Source organism: Corythoichthys intestinalis, chromosome 5 (genome assembly GCF_030265065.1).
Source record: "Corythoichthys intestinalis isolate RoL2023-P3 chromosome 5, ASM3026506v1, whole genome shotgun sequence".
NCBI classification, from domain to species: Eukaryota; Metazoa; Chordata; class Actinopteri; order Syngnathiformes; family Syngnathidae; genus Corythoichthys; species Corythoichthys intestinalis.
In genome coordinates, this window is record NC_080399.1 from 2,048,955 (window position 1) to 2,072,784 (window position 23,830).

The window sequence follows — 23,830 nt, forward strand, 5'->3', positions numbered from 1 at the left end:
GAACAGGAAGTGAACCCAAAATGCCCCAAAATAAACAGGAAGTGACCACGAAATCCCCCATATCAACAGGAAGTGACCCAATCGAAACAGGAAGTGAACCCAAAATGCCCCCATATCAACAGGAAGTGACCAAATATAAACAGGAAGTGGCCCTGATATGCCCTGAAATGAACAGGAAGTGACCCAACATTTATCAGAAGTGACCTTGGAATACCTCAAATCAAAAGGAAGTGACCCAACATTTATTGGAAATGACCCTGGAATGCCTTAAAATCAACAGGAAGTGACCCAATATGTACAGGAAATGAACCCACAATGTCCCCACATCAACAGTAAGTGACCCCCCAAAATCCCTCTATATGACCAGGAAGTAAAGTAATATGAACAGGAAGTGAACCTAAAATGCCCCAAAATAAACAGAAAGTGACTCTGGAATGCCTCAAAATTAACAGGAAGTGACCCAATATATACAGGAAGTGAACCCGAAATGCCCCCATATCAACAGGAAGTGACCCTGAAAACTCTCTATATCAATAGGAAGTGACCAAATATGAACAGTAAGTGAACCCGAAATGCCCCAAAATAAACAGGAAGTGACCCTGGAATGCCTCAAAATTAACAGGAAGTGACCCAATATATACAGGAAGTGAACCTGAAATCCCCCATATCAACAGGAAGTGACCCCAAATAAACAGGAAATGACCCTGGAATGCCTCAAAATCAACAGGAAGTGACCCAATATGTACAGGAAATGAACCCACAATGTCCCCATACCAACTGGAAGTGACCCCGGAATCCCTCTATATCAACAGAAGTAAACCAATATGAACAGTAAGTGAACCCGAAATGCCCCAAAATAAACAGGAAGTGACCCTGGACTGCCTCAAAATCAACAGGAAGTGACCCAATATATACAGGAAGTTAACCCGAAATGCCCCAATATCAACTGGAAGTGACCCCGAAATCACTCTATATCAATAGAAAGTGACCAAATATGAACAGGAAGTAAACCCAAAATGCCTCATAATAACAGGAAGTGACCACGAAATCCCCCATATCAACAGGAAGTGACCCAATATATACAGGAAGTGAACCCAAAATGCCCCAATATCAACAGGAAGTAACCCCGAAATCCCTCTATCAACAGGAAATGACCCAATATAACAGAGGGTAAACCCAAAATGTCCCAAAATCAACAGTACGTGACCCAATATGTACCGAAAGTGATCCAATATGTACAGGAAATGAACCTGAAATGTCCCCATATCAACAGGAAGTGATCCTGGATTAATTTAAAATCAACAGGAAGTGATCCTGGATTTACTTAAAATACACAGGAAGTGACACCAAAATCCCTCATATGAACAGGAAATGACCCAATATGGACAGGAAGTGAACCCAGGGTAGCGGGGGTGCTGGAGCCTACTGGGTAAACTCTGAATTGCAACACGTCCACTTCATTTTGTAGCTCCTTTCCAGTTAACCCCTTGACCCCGACTCCAGGTATTGTGATTCATGGAAGGCAGAAATCTGTTGTCACTCGCACTTCACACAGTCACGCTAAATACATCGAGAACGCCAAAATGAGTTTGGACCATTTTCACAAGCGGTCGTGGTATGTCGTGAGTGCGTCTAATCGTATTTAGTTCTTGGGTTTAGCTCGAGTTATCGTTCAAGTTCTTAAAAGTAAATTAACACTACATGTTTGTTGCTATATTTGCTGCAATTGCAAATGTTGCCCACTGCCAGCCCTCCCACTCCAAATGAATTGGACGTCTGGGGCCGTCAATGGCAGCCACTGAGTAAATAGCAGATGCTTTGACATTAATAAAAGAATCTTCGGTTGAGGAATAGTATTGTTACGTTTTTTTTTTTTTATCTTAATGCATTGAATTAATGGGGAATGTTGCCCCTACCAACATGGCTGCCCTGAGGCCTATTTGGTAGGGGTAAATAACGGTCTTTTAATGCTTCTGCTGTGAATTGAAATCAGTTTAGTTAGTACATCATTTTAATGTCAATGCATTTACTTTAATGGGGAAGTCGCCCCTACCAACATGGCCGCCCATGTTGGTAGAGGCGATGTCAGGTCTTTTCGTGTTTCTGCTCTGAATTGAAATGAGTTTATCACTAATGTACGTCCAATCCATTTGAAGCGGGAGGCACGAAGCGTTCTTTTGCTGCCACAACAAACATGGCCGACCTGAGGCCATTTTGGTAGGGGCAAATGAAGGTCTTTTAATGCTTCAGCTGGGAATTGAAATGAGCTTAGTGATGGTAGATGTCCTATCCATTCGAAGCAAGAGGCTGGTTCACTTCCTGTTGATTTTGGGCAGTACTTGGGTCACTTCCTGTTGATTCTGGGCAATCCTGGGTCGACACCTGCTGATTTTGGTCCACTTCCTGTTGATTTTGGGCAATACCTGGGTCACTCCCTGTTGATTTTGGATTTCTTCCTGTTGCCTTTGGGCTAGCCTTGGTCACTTCCTGTTGATTTAGAAATCACTTCCTGTTGATTTTGGGCAATCCTGGTTCAACACTTGTTGATTTTGGTCAACTTCCTGTTGATTTTGGGCAATACCTGGCTCACTTTTGGACTCTTTCCTGTTGCTTTTGAGCAATCCCAGGTCAGCTCCTGTTGATTTTGAATCACTTCCTGTTGTTCTTGGGGCAATCCTGGGTCACTTCCTGTTGATTAAGAAATCACTTCCTGTTGATTTTGGGCAATCCTGGGTCACTTGCTGTTGATTTTGGATTACTTCCTGTTGCCTATGGACAATCCTGGGCCGAGCCTGTTGTTTTTTGGGCAAACCTGGGTCACTTCCTGTTGATTTTGAATAACTTCCTGTTGATTTTGGGCAACCCTGTGTTACTTCCTGTTGATTTTGAGCAATACTTGGGTGACTTCCTGATGATTTTTGTTCCCATCTTGTTGACTTTGGTCAATCCTGGGTAATTTCCTTTTGATTTTGGATTATTTCCTGTTGCCTTTGGGCAATCCTGGGTCACTTCCTGTTGGTTTTGAGCAATCCTGGGTCACCTCCTGTCTATTTTGAATAACTTCCAGTTGTTTTTGGGGCAATCCTGGGTCACTTCCTGTTGATTAAGAAATCACTTCCTGTTGATTTTGGGCAATCGTGGGTCACTTCCTGTTGATTTTGGATTACTTCCTGTTGCCTATGGGCAATCCTTGGCCGATCCTGTTGATTTTGGGCAAACCTGGGTCACTTCCTGTTGATTTTGAATAACTTCCTGTTGATTTTGGGCAATCCTGTGTTATTTGCTGTTGATTTTGATCAATACTTGGATGACTTCCTGATGATTTTTGTTCACATCCTGTTGATTTTGGTCAATCCTGGGTCATTTCCTGTTGATTTTGGATTATTTCCTGTTGCCTTTGGGCAATCCTGGGTCACTTCCTGTTGGTTTTGAGCAATCCCGGGTCACCTCCTGTTGATTTTGAATCACTTCCTGTTGTTTTTGGGGCGATCCTGGGTCACTTCCTGTTGATTAAGAAATCAATTCCTGTTGATTTTGAATAACTTCCTGTTGATTTTGGGCAATCCTGTGTTACTTCCTGTTGATTTTGGTCAATACTTGGGTGACTTCCGGATTATTTTTGTTCACATCCTGTTGATATCTTGGTCAATCCTGGGTCACTTCCTGTTGATTTTGAGCAATCCCGGGTCACTTTCTGTTGATTTTGAGTCACTTCCTGTTGATTTTGGGCAATCCTTGGGTCACTTCCTGTTGATTTTGGATCACTTCCTGTCGATTTTGGGCAATCCTGGGGTCACATCCTGTTAGATTTTGGATTATTTCCTGTTGGCTTTGGTCAATCCTGGGTAACCTCCTGTTGATTTTGAGTATTGTTTTGAATGAATTTGAACCACAATGCGTTGACTTTGATGGGAACGTTGCCCCTACCAACATGGCCGCCCTGAGGTCATTTTGGTAGGGGCAAATGAAGGTCTTTTAATGCTTCTGCCATGAATTGAAATCAATTCATTACTAGTTGACGTCCAATCCATTTAAAGCGGGAGACTGCCAGTGAACGAACGTAGCTAGCCAGTCCTCCCTCTTCAAACGAATTGGACATCGAGCACCATCAACCAATGAGTCAAATGGAAAGATAGGACTAAACAAATGTGTCACGTTGCAAATCTCAAAAGTATTTGTTGTCTACTCCCTAAATTGTTTCTAATGAGGTGTTAGATGAGTCGTCCCGCACGTTTAATCGCTAAGCTGATAAAAAGGGAGTCTCGGCAGCGAGCGGCACGTGCACTTCTAGAAAGCCTTTTCACAGTCGGAGCTCTGCAATTTCACAGACAACATCCATCCCACGAGGGATGTCTGCCAGCACCGAGCGGCGCTCCGAGAAGCCTCGCCCGGACCGGAGACGTTTACCCGGGAGGCGCAAGAAGCTCCAAGTGGTCGTTTGTGTTCTGTTGGTGGAGCTGTGCGAAAGGTTCACTTTTTTCGGCATCGTCTGCAACATGATTCTCTTCTGCACCGTCAAGCTGGGCTACGACAATTACCTAGCCGCCACGGTCAATTTGTGCTTCATCGGAGCTAGCACGTTAACCCCCGTTCTGGTCGGGTGGTTTGCGGAAACCTGCCTCGGAAGGACTAAAGTGCTCTACTTGTGCGCCCTGCTTCATTTTTTCGGTAAGAAAAAAATTCTTCCGCTTGAAATTTACTGTCGCTTTACGTCATTGACTGTCATAGGTGCCAAACTGCGGGACACTGCATAACTCTTTGGCTGCCATTGATAATTGACGTCCAATCCATTTGAAGTGGGAGGGCTGACAGCGAATGACTGTTTTAATTAATGGCAGGAGCATGAAAAGACCTTTCATCGCCCCTACCAACATGGCCTCAACATAGCCATGTTGGTGGGGGCAACGTTCCGATCAAAGTCGATGCGTTTACGACGAGTCTTGTGCTGCAACAATTAATCGATTAACTTGAGTATTCGATTAGAAAAAAATATTCGAATTAAATTTTGTTGCCTCGAGTATTCGTTTAATTAAAGTGGCGTTGTAATGTTTTATTTTGAAAGTGTTGACATTTAGTTTATTGATTAGGGTGGGCACTCTGGTCTGCCTCATTTCACATGGCTGAATCCAACTGCTCCCTGTTAAGACCAACGTAAGCTAAGTTTTTTTTGGAGGGCTAATGTTTTTAATGCATTCGTACTTTAGTTTAGAGCTGAAACGAATACTCGAGCAACTCGAGTAACTCGAGTTTAAAAACTGATGCGAGTAATTTTATTCACCTCGAGTAATTGTTTATTTTGACAGCTCTAAGCATCACGTTTTGCTCGGACTACTTTTAATGCGGGACAACGCGCTGATGTCACGTGCTAGAAGAAGAAGAAAAAAAAAAAGAAAAAAAAACTTACTGCAACAGACAGCCGCTACAAACGACGCCAACATTGCTAAATAGTAGCCCGCACGATGCTACGTTGGTAGGTAGCGTCTGATGAGTCTCATCGAGATCACATGTATGTTGAACTAGATGCATGATGACAGACTCGGCCGCGTCTGGGCAGCGTTAGTAAACAGCCGCCATCTTAAAGCAGTAGAACGCTAAGCGCTAATAAAGAGCGCTAAGCGCTAATAAATAAGATTAACGTTACTGTCACAAGCTCACGTAACGTTAGCCCTGCGGAGGGCTAGGTTTCTATTAATTATGACCACTGTCGATGCGTGGCTAACGTGTCTTACATACAGGCTTTAACATAATATAGCGTTGTGGAGTGATGAGGGTGTAAAATAAAAACTCAATAATGCTAACTATCAATTTTAGCTCAGTAGTCATTGCTGGATAAAACACCAAGTAGCACTGGTCCCTAATGTGCTCCAATACAGCCTGTATCATACATTTATTTTGAACACTGCAAAAACTCAAAATCCTATCAGGACTTACAGTTTAGACTAACTTAAAACTTCACTAGAACTTAAAAATGGCTTGACACAAATAGAAATTCAATTGAAACACGTGGGTAAAAAATCCTAACTTTAAAGTGATGTGTGTTATCAAGCGTAATGGCATTTTTAGGTAAGATAGATATATATATATTTTTTTTTTTTTTTTTTTTAAATAAGATCTAAAAGTTTTTTGAGTGAAAGCAGTGAATTAGTCTTTTTTTTATTTTAGTTACATCTGAGATGCAATTGTTGGCTGTTTTCAACAATATACATCAAAAATAAAGACATTGATTGACTGAAAATGGTTCAAGATTAGATGAAATGTCTTGTTTTCTCATGTATATTTATAATTTCTCTTCACCTAAAAATATATTTGTTTTATCCGATTACTCGATTAATCGATAGAATTTTCAGTCAATTACTCGATTACTAAAATATTCGATAGCTGCAGCCCTACTTTCAAATTGAAGATCAACAGCAAGTGACACAGGGAGTGGCCCAAAATCAACAGGAAGTGAACCAGGATTGCCCAAAATCAACAGGAATTGATCTAGAATTGCCCGAAAGCAACAGCGAGTAATCCAAAATCAACAGGAACTGATAGATTCCCCAAAATAGACAGGAAGTGACCCAGGGTTACCCAAAAGCAACAGCAAGTGATCCCAAATCAACAGGAAGTGACCCAAGTATTGCCCAAAATCTACAGGAAGTAACCCAAAATCAACAGAAAGTGACCCAGGATTGCCAAAATCAACAGGAAGTGATTCAAAATTAATAGGAAGTGACCCAATGATTTCCCAAAGTCAACAGGAAGTGGTGCAGTGTTGCCCAAAAGCAACAGGAAGTGACCCAAAATTAATAGGAAGTTGACGAATGGCTGCCCAAAATAGACAGGAAGCGACCATTGATTGCCCACAGTTAACAGGAAGGGACCCAGGATAACCCAAAATCAACAAGAAGTGATCCAAAATGAACAGGGAGTGGCCCAAGGATTGCCCAAAATCAACAGAAAGAGATCCAGAATTGCCCAAAATCAGCAGGAAGTAACCCAGGATTACTTAATAGCAACAGGAAGTAATCCAAAATTAACTAGAAGTGACCCAAGGATTGCCAAAAATCAACAGGAAGTGACCCAGGATTGGCCAAAATCAACAGGAAGTGACCCAGGATTGCCCGAAAGCAACAGCAAGTAATCCAAAATCAACAGGAATGATCCAAAATTAACAGGAACTGAAGGATTCCCTTCCCCAAAATAGACAGGAAGTGACCCAGGATTACACAAAAGCAACATCAAGTAATCCCAAATCAACAGAAAGTGACCCAAGTATTGCCCAAAATCTACAGGAAGTAACCCAAAATCAACAGAAAGTGACCCAGGATTGCCAAAATCAACAGGAACTGATCCAAAATAAGCAGGAAGTGACCCAACGATTTCCCAAAGTCAACAGGAAGTGACGCAGTGTTGCCCAAAAGCAACAGGAAGTGATCCAAAATTAACAGGAAGTGACTCAATGGCTGCCCAAAATAGACAGGAAGTGACTCATGATTGGCCAAAGTTAACAGGAAGGGATCCAGGATAACCCAAAATCAACAGGAAGTGATCCAAAATTAACAGGGAGTGACCCAAGGATTGCCCAAAATCAACAGAAAGTGATCCAGAATTGCCCAAAATCAGCATGAAGTAACCCAGGATTGCTTAATAGCAACAGGAAGTAATCCAACATTAACTAGAAGTGACCCAAGGATTGCCAAAAGTCAACAGGCAGTGACCCAGGATTGCCTAAAATCAACAGGAAGTCACTCGGGATTGCCTAAAATCACAGGAAGTGATCCAAAATTAACAGGGAGTGACCCAAGGATTGCCCAAAATCAACAGGAAGTGATTCAGGATTGCCTAAAATCACAGGAAGTGATCCAAAATTAACAGAAAGTGACCCAAGGATTGCCCAAAATCAACAGGAAGTGATCCACAATTAACAGGAAGTGACCCAAGGATTGCCCAAAATCGCCAGGAACCAACCCAGGATTGCCTAAAATCAACAGGAAGCGATCCAAAATTGACAGGAAGTGACCCCGATTTGCCCAAAATCAACAGGTAGTGATCCAAAATTAACAGGAAGTGATCCAGGGTTGCCCAAAAGCAACAGCAAGGAATCCAAACTCAACAGGAAGTGACCCAGAATTGCCCAAAATCAACAGAAGGTGAGCCAAAATTAACTGAGTGCCCCAAGGATTGCCCAAAAGAAACAGGAAGTTACCCAAAATCAACAGGAAGTGACCCAGGATTGCCCGAAATAGACAGGAAATCATCCAGTATCAACAGGAAGAGACCTATGATTTCCAAAAATCAAAGGAAGTGATCCAACATTAATAGCAAGTGACCCGAAGGATTGTCCAAAATAGACAGGAAGTGACCCAGGATTGCTCAAAAGCAATAGGAAGTAACCCAAAATAGACCGGAAGTGATCCAAAATCAATCGCAAGTGACCTAGGATTACATCAAATGAACAGGAAGTGACTCACTTATTGGCTGCCACTGACGGCGCTGGATGTCCAATTCATTTGAAGTGGGAAAGTTGGCAGCGAATCAACGAACGCAGCCCTCCTGCTTCAAATGGATTGGATTGGATGTCCACTAGTGATAAACTCATTTCAATTCACAGCAAAAACATAAAAAGTCCTTTATTTGACCTCAGGGCGGACATGTTGGTAGGGGCAACATTCCCATTAAATTCAATGTATTAACATAAAAACAAAGCCGTAACTATCGTATTTCTCAACCCAAGATTATCTTATCAATGTCAAAGCTCCTATTTACTCAGTGGCTGTAAGTGACAGCGCTGGGCGTCTAATCCAGTTGTAGTGGGAGGCTTGACAGCTAATAACTGAACATTCAATCATACTGCACCCACCGGCGTTGCATTTGTGGACAGGTACGGCCATGTTACCGGTTGTCGCCTTCCCTTTCGAAGACTTCTACATCGACACTCACCACATGAGTCACAAGTTAGAACCTCAAGAGCAACAGGTTCTGTTCTACACGGGCCTTCTGGCCGTCGCGCTGGGCATCGGCGGCATCCGGGCCATCCTCTGTCCTTTGGGAGCGTACAGCCTGCAGAGCTACAATCAGTACCAGCTATTGGGCTTCTTCAACTGGTAAGTACCCCAAAACAAGCCGAAATTTAGATTTAACGCACAGGTTGCCATTGAAGGAAAAAGACCTCCTGATTGATTGACTGAATTTTTTTTGTTATCCATCCATCCTTCTTCCGCTTAATCCGAGGTCGGGTTACGGGGGCAGCAGCCTTAGCAGGGAAGCCCAGACTTCCCTCTCACCAGCCACTTCAACCAGCTCCTCCGGCGGGATCCCAAGGCGTTCCCAAACCAGCTGAGAGACACAGTCTCTGCAGCGTGTCCTGGGTCGTCCCCGGGCCCTCCCGCCGGTGGGACACGCATGGAACACCTCTCCAGGGAGGGGTCCAGGAGGCACCTGAACCACATGCGCAAGCCACCTCAGCTGGCTCCTCCCAATGTGGAGGAGTAGCTGCTTGATCGAGGAGTAGCTGCTCGACCCCGAGTCCCTCCTGGATCACCGAGCTCCTCACCCTATCTCTAAGGGAGAGCCCAGACACCCTGCGGAGGGAACTCATTTCGGCCGCTTGTATCCGAGATCTTGTTCTTCCGGTCTCAACCCACAGATCATGACCATACAGTGGGGAGAACAATATTTGATACACAGTCAAGGGGAAAACCCATTGGCAGTGTATCAAATACTTGTTCTCCCCACTGTATAGGAGAGGATCGTAGATCGACCGGTAAATCGAGAGCTTCATCTTTTGGTTCAGCTCCCTCTTCACCACAACAGACCGGTACAGAGTCCATATCACTGCAGACGCTGCCCCGATCCGCCTGCCGATCTCCAGCTCTCTCTCCTACCCTCACTCATGAACAAAACCCCTTGAACTCCTCCACTTGGGGCAGGATCTCATCTCCAACCCGGAGAGGGTACGCCACCCTTTTCCGACTAAGGACCACAGTCACGGATTTGGAGGAGCTTATCTTCATCCCGACCGCTTCAGACTCTGCTGCGAACCGCTCCAGTGAGAGTTGGAGATCGCGGCTTGATGAAGTCAACAGCACCACATCATCTGCAAAAAGCAGAGATGCAATGCTGAGGCCACCAAACCGGACCCCCTAAACGCGTTGGCTGTGCCAAGAAATGATGTCCATAAAAGTTATGAACAGAATCTGTAACAAATGGCAACCTTGAGTCCAACCCTCACTGGGAACAAATCTGACTTACTGCCTGCCGGCAATGCGGACTAAAAACTCTGGCACCAGTTGTACATCGACCGAACAGCTCTTACCAGGGGGCTCGGTAACCCGTACTCCCGAAGCATCCCCCACAGGACTCCCCGAGAGACACGGTCTAACGCCTTCCCCAAATCCACAAATCACATGTAGAATGGTCGGGCAAACTCCTACGCACCCTCGAGGACCCTGCAGAGGGTGTAAAGCTGGTCCACAGCAGGGACAAAAACCACACTGCTCCTCCTGAATCCGGGATTCGACTTCCTAACAGACCCTCCTCTGAAGAAACCCGGAATAGACTTTACCAGGGAGGCTGAGGAGTGTGATCCCTCTATAATTGGAACACACCCCTACTGTCCCCCTCCTTAAAAAGGGGGACCACCACCCTGGTCCGCCAATCCAGAGGCACTGACCCCAATGTCCACGCGATGTTGTAAAGCCGTGTCAACCATTAAAAGCCCCACAACATCCGGAGCCTTTAGGAACTCCGGGCAGATATCATCCACCCCCGAGGCCTTGCCTCCTAGGAGCTTTCCAACCACCTCAGTGACTTCGACCCCACAGATCGGAGAGCCCACCTCAGAGTCCACAGACTCTGCTTCTTCAGAGGAAGGCGTGTCGGTGGAATTGTGGAGGTCTTTGAATTATTCTCTCCACCTCTGAAGTCCCGCAGGCTAAAAAGGCCCAGTAGGACTCTTTCTTCAGCTTGACGGCATCCCGTACCGCTCGTGTCCACCAGTGGCTTCGGGGATTGCCGCCATGACAGGCAACGACCACCTTGGGGCCCAGCCAGGCTCAGCCTGAAAGGCAACGTGGGTCCCCCTTCCCATGGGTTCGGCCAAAGGAGTCGAGTGCGAAGGGAGTTGGGCGGCAGCCAAAGGCAGGTGCTTTGGCGGTCCGACCCCCAGCTACATTTCTTCTGTCAATACCTTGAAAAAAGCCATTGTACATGAAGTTGGAAGTTGAAGTTGGAGGGATGCTAGCTAACTGCAGCATTAAGTAGTGTTTCTTTTTGACTGTTTAGGTTCTATTGGTTGGTGAACCTGAATTCCACTGTGGTGTTTCTGGGTATCGCTTATATCCAGCAATCCGTGGCCAAAAATCTGGCTTTCCTAATCCCATTCACGTCAGCGTTGTTAGCGCTCATCGCAATACATATGATGCGCAACAAACTCACCTACAAACCCAAGAAAGGTAACAAAACGCAATTTATTTTTATGTCCAATTTTTTTACTTGGTTTATTTCATTCAAAAAGAAAAAATAATAAACAAAATAAAATGTAAAAATATATTTTTTAAAATTATTATTTTTATTATTATTATTTTAAAAATTAAATCGAAATTAGAATAAATTAAAATTTTGATTTGAGTTTTTTTTCTCTCCAATTTTCATAATAAATAATTTATAAAAATATATAAATGTATTCATATTATTATTTTTTTTACTGTTATTTTGAAAAAAAATGAACTAAATAGAATTAAAAATAGATTAAAACATTTTTCCTTTTTTCCTTGATTGTTTTTCTTATTTAAAAAATAATAATAATGGAAATAAAATGTAAAAACATTTTTAAAAGTATTATTTATTATTTTTATTGTCTATATTATTTTTTAAAAATTGAATTAAATCAGAATTCAAATTTAAAAAATGGTATTAATTTATGCATTGTTTTTCTTCAATAATTTACCTAATAAATAAATCAAATAAAATTTTCAATATATCTTAAAAAATATTTTATTATTTTTTTAATGAATTAAAACAAAATTTAAATTTTTTTTTCTTCATTGTTTTTTAATTTTCTTAAAAAAAAATTTTATTGTATCAACTAGTTTTTTCATTATAATAAAAGAATAGAAATTCAAATACATATTTGAATTTTCCCCCTTCACTGCTGTTTTTTTTTTATTTCATAAAAAAGAAAATAATTATCAAAAATGTATTCAAAAGATGGTGTTATTTACTTTTCATTGATATTTTTAGGAAATAATTTTTAAAAAAATACTATGAAGAAGCTCAAAACAAGATTTTTTACCTATTTATTATTATTAATAATTATAATTATTATATTATTTTAAAAAATCTATGTATATATATATTTTTTGATCTATGTATTTCATATGTTATGTTTTTTTTTTCAATTATTTACCTAATAAATAAATCAAATAAATTTTTCAGTATATTTAAAAAAATATTTTTTTATTATTATTTTTTTAAATGAATGAAAACAAAATTCAAATAAATAAAAAATTTGCTTTTTTTTTTTCTTCATTGTTTTTCAATTTTCTTAAAAAATTACGTTTTACTGTATCAAGTAGTTTTTTTCATTATAATAAAAAAAAGAATAGAAATTCAAATAAACATTTGAATTTTCCCCCTTCACTGTTGTTTTTTTTAATTTCATAAAAAAGAAAATAATTATTAAAAATGTATTCAAAGGATGGCGTTATTTACTTTTCATTGATATTTTTAGGAAATAATTTAAGAAAAAAATACTATTAAGAAACTCAAAAGAAGAATTTTTACCAATGTATTATTATTAATAATTATAATTATTATAGTATTTAAAAAATCTACGTAAATATATATATATATATATATATATATATATATTTTTTTTTTTTTTTTTTAATCTATGTATTTTATATGTTATGTTCTTTGTTTTTGGTACTCAAGCACCCTCCAAAAAATACTCGCAAACACCAACTATTCAATCATTGGAAAAAAAAAAACAACAACATGAAATACCACTGCATGATGCTAATTTTTTGTTAGTGCTTGAAGTACATCTTCTATTGTATATTAGCACGAAGCTACAAATCAGCTCTCGTTTTGTCGCCAAGGCGGTTCGCTCCTGACCACGCTGGGCGTTTTTTTGAACTCGCTGAAGATGTGTTGCCTTCACTACCGCCACCTGAGCGGCGACGTGACGTCCTGGCTGGACCGGGCCAAGGAGAACAACGGGGGGCGCTACAGCGAGACTCACGTGGAGAACGTCAAAGTTTTGGCCAAGCTCTTCCCTCTTTACGGACTCCAGCTGATATACAGAGCTTGCGTCACTCAGGCGAGTCACGCACCAGTTTCTTAACTGCACTCCCTGTTGATTTTCTGTCACTTCCTGTTGATTTGGGGGCAATCCAAGTCACTTCCTGTTGATATTGTGTCACTTCCTGTTGATTTTGGGTCACTTCCTGTTGTTTTGGGGTCAATTTAAGTCACTTCATGTTGATTTGGGGGCATTTTTGAGACACTTTCTGTTGATTTGGTGTCATTTGTGTCACTTTTATTAATATTGGCTCACTTTCCATTAATTTATGAGCATTCTAGGTCACTTTCTGGTGTCATTGGGTCACTTCCTATTGACTTGGGTCATTTTTGGGTCATTTCATGTTGTTTTCGGGTCACTTCCTGTTGTTTCTGGGGTCAATTTAAGTCACTTCCTGTTGATTTTGGGTCATTTTGGGTCACTTTCTATTCATATTGGCTCATTTTCCATTGACTTTGGAGTATTGTAGGTCACTTCCTGTTGATATTGGGTCACTTCCTATTGATTTGGGGGCATTTCAATGTCACTTCCTGTAGAGTTTGGGTCATTTTGGGTCACCTTCTATATGTATTGGCTAACCTCACACTGATTTGGGTGCATTTTAGGTCATTTCCTGTTGATTTGGGGTCATTTTAGATCACTTTTCTTTCCATATTGGCTCACTTGCCACTGATTTTGGGGTATTTTTGGTCACTTCCTGTTGATATTGGGTCACTTCCTGTCGATTTTGGGCCATTTTAGGTACACTTTCTGTTGATTTTTGGTCATTTAGGGTCACTTTATATTGGGTCACTTCCCACTGATTTTGGGGCATTCTACATCACTTCCTGTTGATATTAGGTCACTTCCTGTTGATTTAGGGACATTTCAATGTCACTTCCTGTAGAGTTTGGGTAATTTTAGGTCACTTTATTTTAATATTGGCTCACTTCCTCCTGATTTTAGGGCATTGTATGCCACCTTCTGTTGATATTGTGTCACTTCCTGTTGATTTTGGGTCATTTTTGGGTCACTTCCTGTTGTTTTGGGGTCAATTTAAGTCACTTCATGTTGATTTGGGGGCCTTTTCGGGTCACTTTCTGTTGATTTTGTGTCATTTGTGTCACTTTAATTAATATTGGCTCACTTTCCATTCATTTATGAGCATTCTATGTCACTTCCTGTTGTTATTAGGTCACTTCCTATTGACTTGGGTCATTTCATGTTGTTTTTGGGTCACTTCCTGTTGTTTCTGGGGTCAATTTAAGTCACTTCCTGTTGATTTGGGGTCATTTTGGGTCCCTTTCTATTCATATTGGCTCATTTTCTATTGACTTTGGGGTATTGTAGGTCTCTTCCTGTTGATACCGGGTCACTTCCTATTGATTTGGGGTCATTTTTGGGTCACATCCTGTTAATATTGGGTCATTTTGGGTCACTTTCTATTTATATTGGCTAACTTCACACTGATTTGGGTGCATTTTAGGTCACTTCCTGTTGGTTTGGGGTCATTTCAGATCACTTTTTTATTCATACTGGCTCACTTGCCACTGATTTTGGGGAATTTTAGGTCACTTCCTGTCGATTTTGGTTCATTCTTGGTACACTTTCGGTTGATCTTGGGTCATTTTAGGTCACTTTCTATTTATATTAGCTCACTTCCCACTGATTTTGGGGCATTCTACGTCACTTCCTGTTGATATTAGGTCACTTCCTGTTGATCTGGGGACATTTCAATGTCACTTCCTGTAGATTCTGGGTCATTTTAGGTCACTTTCTTTTTATATTGGCTCACTTCCCACTGATTTTAGGGTATTGTATGCCACTTCCTGTTGATATTGTGTCACTTCCTGTTGATTTGGGAGTCACTTCCTATTGATTTTGGCTCATTTTTGGTTCATTTCCTGTTGGACTTTTGGTCATTTTAGGTCACTTTCTATTTATATTGTCTCACTTCCCACTGATTTTGGCCCATTCTGGGTCACTTCCCGTTGGTATTGGGTCATTTCCTGTTAATTTGGGGACGTTTTTCAAAGTCACTTCCTGTAGATTTTGGGTCATTTTTGGTACATTTTCTGTTGATTTTTTGGTCATTTGGCGTCACTTTCTATTATATTTGCTCACTTCCCACTGATTTTGGGGCATTCTACATCACTTCCTGTTGATATTAGGTCACTTCCTGTTGATTTGGGGACATTTCAATGTCACCTCCTGTAGATTTTGGGTCATTTTAGGTCACTTTCTTGTTACATTGGGTCATTTCCTGTTGATTTGGGGGAATTTTGGGTCACTCCCTGTTGATTTTGGGTCATTTTGGGTAACTTTCTATATATATTGGCTAACTTTTCACTGATTTGGATGCATTTTAGGTCACTTCCTGTTGGTTTGGGGTTATTTCAGATCCACTTGCCACTGATTTTGGGGTATTTTAGGTCACTTCCTGTTGCTTTTGGGTCATTCTTGGTACACTTTCGGTTGATCTTGGGTCATTTTAGGTCACTTTCTATTTATATTGGCTCACTTCCCACTGATTTTGGGGCATTCTACGTCACTTCCTGTTGATATTAGGTCACTTCCTGTTGATTTGGGGACATTTCAATGTCACTTCCTGTAGATTTTGGGTCATTTTAGGTCACTTTCTTTTTATATTGGCTCACTTCCCACTGATTTTAGGGTATTGTATGCCACTTCCTGTTGATATTGTGTCACTTCCTGTTGATTTGGGAGTCACTTCCTATTGATTTTGGCTCATTTTTGGTTCATTTCCTGTTGGACTTTTGGTCATTTTAGGTCACTTTCTATTTATATTGTCTCACTTCCCACTGATTTTGGCCCATTCTGGGTCACTTCCCGTTGGTATTGGGTCATTTCCTGTTGATTTGGGGACGTTTTTCAATGTCACTTCCTGTAGATTTGAAGTCATTTTTGGTACATTTTCTGTTGATTTTTTGGTCATTTGGCGTCACCTTCTATGATATTGGCTCACTTCCCGCTGATTTTGGGGCATTCTACATCACTTCCTGTTGATATTAGGTCACTTCCTGTTGATTTGGGGACATTTCAATGTCACCTCCTGTAGATTTTGGGTCATTTTAGGTCACTTTCTTGTTACATTGGGTCATTTCCTGTTGATTTGGGGGAATTTTGGGTCACTCCCTGTTGATTTTGGGTCATTTTGGGTAACTTTCTATATATATTGGCTAACTTCACACTGATTTGGGTGCATTTTAGGTCACTTCCTGTTGGTTTGGGGTCATTTCAGATCACTTTTTTATTCATACTGGCTCACTTGCCACTGATTTTGGGGTATTTTAGGTCACTTCCTGTCGATTTTGGGTCATTCTTGGTACACTTTCGGTTGATCTTGGGTCATTTTAGGTCACTTTCTATTTATATTGGCTCACTTCCCACTGATTTTGGGGCATTCTACGTCACTTCCTGTTGATATTAGGTCACTTCCTGTTGATTTGGGGACATTTCAATGTCACTTCCTGTAGATTTCGGTCATTTTAGGTCACTTTCTTTTTATATTGGCTCACTTCCCACTGATTTTAGGGTATTGTATGCCACTTCCTGTTGATATCGTGTCACTTCCTGTTGATTTGGGAGTCACTTCCTATTGATTTTGGCAAATTTTTGGGTCACTCCCTGTTGATATTGGGTCATTTTGGGTCACTTTCTATATATATTGGCTAACTTCACACTGATTTGGGTGCATTTTAGGTCACTTCCTGTTGGTTTGGGGTCATTTCAGATCACTTTTTTATTCATACTGGCTCACTTGCCACTGATTTTGGGTCATATTAGGTCACTTTCTTTTTATATTGGCTCACTTCCCACTGATTTTAGTGCATTGTATGCCACTTCCTGTTGATTTGGGGGCATTTTTAGTTTACCTTCGGTTGATCTTGGGTCATTTTAGGTCACTTTCTATTTATATTGTCTCACTTCCCACTGATTTTGGGCCATTCTGGGTCACTTCCCGTTGGTATTGGGTCACTTCCTGATTTGGGGGCATTTTTGGGTCACTTTCTGTTGACTCGGCGTAATTTTTTTGTTCACTTCCTGTTGATTTTGGGTCATTTTCATTCACTATTGATATTGGCTCTCTTCCCACTTATTTTTTGGGTATTCCGGGCCACTTCCTGTTAATATTGGGTAACTTCCTGTTGATTTGGGGACATTTTGGGGTAACTTCCTATTGCTCTTGAGGCATTGAAGTTCACCTTCTGTTGATGAAGGCTCATTTCCGGGTCACTTCTGTTGATGTCACTTACCATTGATTTTGGGGCATTTTCCGGTCACTTTCTGTTTATCTCGGGTGCATTTCGGGGTCACTTCTTGCTGATTTTGGGGTATTCTAGGTCATTTCCTGTTGATTTGGGTTCATATTTGGGTCTCTTACTGTTGGTTTTGGGGCATTATGGGGTCACCACTTCTTGATTTGTTCGATTAAAAATGAATGAAATCAACTCTATTAACGCTTTAAAGTTGTATGTATTTTTTTTTTTTTAATTCATAGTACAGTGGTACCTCTACATACGATCACTTCGACACACGATCTTTCCGACATCCGACGTAAAATTTGAGCCGCCATTTGTTTCTACATCCGACGAGTTGCTCGAAATACGACGACATGACAGCACTGCAAACGAACCCACGGTGGATTTTCTTATGTGAGAAATCAACACAGTTTTCAAAAAAAGTTGATACAGTTGGAGAAACAAGGAAAAAAGTGATGCTTACCTTTGAAATGAAGATGCAAGTTATAGAAAAATATGAGCTTGGGGTGCGCGTCCCTGAACTGGCTCAACAATACAGCTCCATGATCCTCTTATGACCACCGTTCGCCACTATTTATAAGTTAAGGTGACAATTATTATTGTGGTAACATTGCCAAGGAAATCGCCAGCTTTGTCACGTTTTTATCATTTATTTAAGAACTTATCCAACACAAAACGCTCATTGTCTTAAGCAGTTGACTGCTCTCAGGAAAACGAAAGTATTATCTCTACCGCACCGACCTATCTCACTGGAGACGTCACCTTCGCGGTGCGTTCAGGGACAGTAAAAAGTGTCCGCCATATTAGAATCCGATTCGTTACATTATTTTCAGGAATAATTATTAATTCTTCTTCTTCTTCTTATATTATTCTGAATTATTTATTTATAACTTATTTGTTTTTCTATGTTTAATTGCCATTTGTAACAGTGCCAGCAGTATTTATTAAGAATTTAGTGTATGTTTTTAGGCTTTGGAACGAATTAATGGAATTATAATGTATTCCTATGGGAAAATCCTGCTCGACATACGACCATTTCGACTTACAAACAAGGTCCTGGAACGAATTAAATTCGTATGTAGAGGTACCACTGTACTTCAATGAGAGTAATAGAGCGCCTGAATTTACTGATTAAGACGTTTTGCGCGCAGATCCCTTCCGGTTACTACTTGCAGACGATGAACTCCAACCTTCACCTGAGCGACGTCCTGCTGCCCATCGGCACCATGAACGTGATCAGCATCCTGCCTCTGCTAGTGCTGGCGCCGCTAATAGAGTGCGTCAACAGCTTCTCCTTGTCGGCGTCCCGAACCCCGCTGGCCCCCGCCAGAGTCATCAGTGAGCGTTTCTCCTTGGCGTTCCTCCGTAGCGACCTCACCCGCAGCTTCATCTAAATATGTCCTCTCTTTGTTTGTCCTGCCTCTGTTGTCCTCCCTTGTCCTCTCTTGAAATGAAGCGTCTCGCGTTGGCACTGCAGGCCCCGTTTGACGGGCCCGCCCTATCTAATCCTCCCCTTACAGCTCTGGGACACGCGTGCGCGGCGCTGTCCGTCCTGGCGGCGGCTTTGACGGAACTGCGAAGGAAGGGTTTCCCCCTGGTGGAGCAGACGCTATCGGGGAAGGTTCTGCAGGTGTCCTCCATGCCCTGTTTCCAGCTGGCGCCGCAGTACGTCCTCCTCGGGCTGGCGGAGGCTCTGGTCACGCCCGCGTGTGAGTGATGGAAAAGCCTGTTGAGCTAGCTGTCTCAATGTTTTGTTTTGTCAGAATACTCATTGATATACTATGATTTTTTTAATCAACTCTAGAGTGTTATTTGGGGGCCATAACAAGTTTAGTCCAATGTAAATGAATGAAAAACAACAGGAAGTGACCCAAAAATCAATAAGAGGTGACTTGAGATCAACAGTAAATAACTTGAAAACGCACCAAAATCAAAATGGAGTCACCCAAAATCAACAGGAGGTGGCCCAAGATGAACAGGAAGTGACCCATAGTTGACCTAAGATAAACAGGAAAAGACCCAAAACCAAAAGTGACCCAAAAAAAAACAGGGACTGGAAAATGACCGAAAATCAATAGGAAGTACCTTAACATCAACAGGAAGTGACCTAAAAATGACGCAAAATTAAAAATGCCCCAAAATCAAAATGTAGTGACCCGAAATCAACAGAAAGTGACACAAACATGAACTAAAATGAAAAGGAAGTGACCCAAAATCTATATCAAGACACTCAGAAATGCCACAAAGTCAAAATGAAGTGCCTGAAAATGACACAAAATCATAGGAAGTAACTCAAGACCAACAGGCAGTGACTCAAAATCCCCAAAATCGACAGGAAGTGACCTAGAATCGGCCAAAGATCAACAGAAAGTGAAGCAACATGAATAAGCAATGACCTGAAAATGACCTAAAACCAATAGGAAGTCACCTAAATAAATAGGAAGTGACTCAGATATGCACGAAAACAAGAGGAAGTGACCCAAAAATGAAACCAATTCAATAGGAATTGACTCAAAAACAACAGGAAGTCACCCAGAACCGACCCAAAAAACTAGCTCTAGCGTTCCCGCCATAAGATGAAATCATGAATGACATCACGCTAACTGAAGTTAGTGTTCATATCAATTTAAAAACACAGAATTCCACGGTGTTCTCTTCAAAATAAAAGCTTAGTGCTTCAAACAGGAAGTCAAGTTTGCGCTCGCAAACGTAAGTTGTAGCAATACCGCCGATAAATTCCAAAACAGACACAACGGACACAAGGAAAAGTGGTTTTGCTAGGTTAGCATTGAGCTCGCTTTGTAGCAAATGTAAAACTTGCATGATTCTGGAATTTTGTCATTCTTTGGGCAGGTTCCCTCATTTCTTTCCAACTGAGCCCAGGACACATTCGAGGAATCTCCCTCCACTTTCTGACGCTGTCCTACGGTGGAGGCTGCTTCCTCGGCGCCATTTGCATTCAGCTCGCTTACTTCCTGTCCGGAGGTAAACTAAACTCATCGCAGCAATAAATTTGAATGTTTTGAACAACGGTGTAACGTCTGACTCATTCCTTATAATATATTTTTTTAATATATTGTTTTTTAAATTATTCATTTTTTTATTATTATTATTATTAAAAAAAAAAAAAAAAATCCATTTTTTTTTATCTATATACATTTGATATTTTATACACATATTTATTTGTTTTTATATTATTTTATATACATAATGTATATATATATATATATATTTTTTTTTTTTTAATTATAATTTTTTTATTCAATTATTTGTATTTATTTTTTATTTTCATTTTATTTAATGTTTTATTCATTTATTTTTTATTTATATTTTACAGACATACATTTAATATTTTATCTACATATTTTAATTTTATTATATTTAAATTAATTTTTTATGTTTATTTTTTATATATTTTTAATCTATATTTTACTTGCATACATACGTATATATATATCAAATGAAATTAAAAAATCAAAATTTTTAATCGAGTTAATTACAGCTTAAAAATTAATTAATCGCAATTCAAACCATCTATAAAATATGCCATATTTTTCTGTAAATTATTGTTGGAATGGAAAGATAAGACACAAGATGGATATATACATTCAACATACGGTACATAGGGACTGTATTTGTTTATTATAACAATAAATCAACAAGATGGTATTAACATTATTAACATTCTGTTAAAGAGTTCCATGGATAGAAAGACTTGTAGTTCTTAAAAGATAAGTGTTAGTACAAGTTATAGAAATTTTATATTAAAACCCCTCTTAATGTTTTCGTTTTAATAAAATTTGTAAAATTTTCAATCAAAAAATAAACTAGTAGCCCGCCATTGTTGATGTCCTTAATTACACAATGCTCATGGGTGCTAAAACTAATCAAATCAGTCGCACCCAAGTGTCAGCAGAGGGTGACAAAACTCCAAAAAACACAAGTAACAAGTGGGCATTGCACTGTGCTGTCATTTTAATCTGTTCGAGCGGGACATGTGCGTTAATTGCGTCAAATATTTTAACGTGATTAATTATAAAAATTAATTAATTACCGCCCATTAACGCGATAATTTTGACAGCCCTAATATATATATATATATATATATATATATATATATATATTTGTAATTTATTTTTATCTATTTATTTATTTTATCCTTTTTTTCTCAAGGTTCCTTTTATCCGAGCGTCCTCCATGATGGAAACCTGGAGAGATTCTATTTCCTAATGGCGACGCTGATGACCATAAACACCTTGGCGTATTGGAGTATATCTCACAGGTAAAGCGGTCTCCTCAAACGGTCACAGGGCCAATTCTCAAGGATTCTTTCCTATCTAAGGTACTTGGATTTGAGCGTGCGTGGGAAAGCGCTAGCAGCAAGTCCGCTAACGGAAAAGCTTCTTCAGTATAAAGCGTGCCTGCGCTACTACGACACGATGGACAACTCCTGCGATTCCATCATTTGACAGAACTCAAAAGGCACCGGGACACTTGGTGGCGCTGGCGCTGCTTGCTGCTGTGGCAATTTGTCTTAAAGATAGTTTTGTATGTTCAAATACTCCACATGCTTGTTTTCCCTTTTCCACCTTAGAAATCAAGTCACTGTAAAATCATGAAAAAAAAAAAAAAACATAAAAAGGTGTCTCTAAAACTGAATAGGATTATTTTCCCAACTCCACATTGTTTTGTTTCCCCTTCATCAATCCTCGTTTCCCTTTTACATCTAAGAAATCTGGTAGTTGGTTCTTCTGCTGAAAAACACACGTCTCTAGCACTGATTATGATAAAAAGAGAACTGATAGTTTTTCAAATTCCACATTCTTTTTTCCCCTCATCCACCCGCTTGTTTTCCTTTTTCCACCTTAGAAATCAAGTCGTTGTCAAATTATGAAGAAAAAAACATGTCACATTGTTTTTTTTCCTTCATCAATCATCGTTTCCCTTTTACATCTAAGCAATCTTGTAGTTGGTTCCTCTGCTGAAAAAACGTAAGCTGTAAAAGCACCAATCATGCACTGATTATGATGTTTTCTTGTAATTCCATATTCTTTTTTCCCTCATCCACCCACTTATTTTCCTTTTTCTGCCGAAGAAATCAAGTCATTGTAAAAGTATGGAAAAAAACATGTCTTGAGAACTGATGGAACATTTTTTTCTGAACTCAGCATTGTTTTTTCCTTCATCAACAATCGCTTTCCCATTTACACCTAAGAAATCTGGCAGTCGGAAAAGATGTAAAAGCACATCTCTACTAACACTGTCTATAATGTTTTCTTCTAATTCCACATTCTTTTTTTCCCTCACCCACCCACTTGTTTTCCTTTTTCCGCCTAAGAAATCAAGTCGTTGTCAAATTATAAAAAAATAAATAAAACATGTCACATTGTTTTTTTACTTCATCAACCCTTGTTTCCCTTTTACATCTAAGCAATCTGGTAGTCGGTTCTCCTGCTGAAAAAAATGTAAGCTGTAAAACATCTCTAGCACTGATTTTGATGTTTTCTTCTAATTCCACCACATTACGCTTCCCTTATCCACCCGCTTGTTTTCCCTTTTACACCTAAGAAATCTGGTTGTCGGAAAATCATAAATGATTTATCTGATTTTGTTCAAATAAAATGTTTTGAAAAAAAAATCTAATTCTTGCTCTTCTTCTAAGACTTAATTTCTTGTTTCTAAAAGGGAAAGAATGTCATCAAAAATAGGAAAAAATCAAAATGTAAAAACACATCTCTCACTATTTAAGGTTTTAAAAAAAACAACAACTTAAATTCAGTGTTTTTTCTCCTCATCCACCCACTTATTTAAATATAAAAACGAGGTCATTAAAAATTCATGAGAAACGTCTGTAGTGCTAATTAACTTTTTTTTTCCCCCCAATTCCACATTGACTTTTACTTGACCAACCCTCGTTTTCCCTTTTACACCTAAGAAAACTAGTTTTTTTAAAAATATATATGGCATATGGATTTCTTTGGGGGGCATATGGAAAAATGGCTTTTGGCATATGGCAGTTTCTTTGGTATATGGAAAAACGGCTTTTGGCATACGACAATTTTTTGTTATAGCATTTTTTAGTAAGTGGCAAAATGGCTTTTGGCAAATGGCGTTTTTTTTTTTTTTTTTTTTTTGAATGGCAAAATATCTTTTGGCATATGGCAGTTTCTTCGGTATATGGAAAAACGGCTTTTGGCATACGACAATTTTTTTTGTTATGGCATTTTTTTCATATGTGGCAAAATGGCTTTCGGCATGTGGCAGTTTTTTTTTTTGTATG

At 39.8% G+C, this 23,830-nt stretch overlaps 2 protein-coding genes across 3 annotated transcripts in view; one reads left to right on the forward strand and one right to left on the reverse strand.

Moving 5' to 3' along the window:
• Positions 1 to 23,830, reverse strand: part of ccdc34 (coiled-coil domain containing 34) — a 45,661-nt gene that overhangs the window by 18,670 nt on the left and 3,161 nt on the right. The gene's annotated exons all lie outside the window — the stretch shown is intronic.
• Positions 3,686 to 23,122, forward strand: slc15a5 (solute carrier family 15 member 5). The gene is made up of 9 exons (XM_057836210.1): positions 3,686 to 4,668; positions 8,867 to 9,089; positions 11,269 to 11,438; positions 13,086 to 13,306; positions 18,702 to 18,888; positions 19,071 to 19,259; positions 20,404 to 20,535; positions 21,724 to 21,832; positions 21,893 to 23,122. The coding sequence occupies exons 1-9, from the start codon at positions 4,350 to 4,352 to the stop codon at positions 22,017 to 22,019; spliced, it is 1,677 nt and encodes a 558-aa protein (XP_057692193.1). The 5' UTR covers positions 3,686 to 4,349; the 3' UTR covers positions 22,020 to 23,122.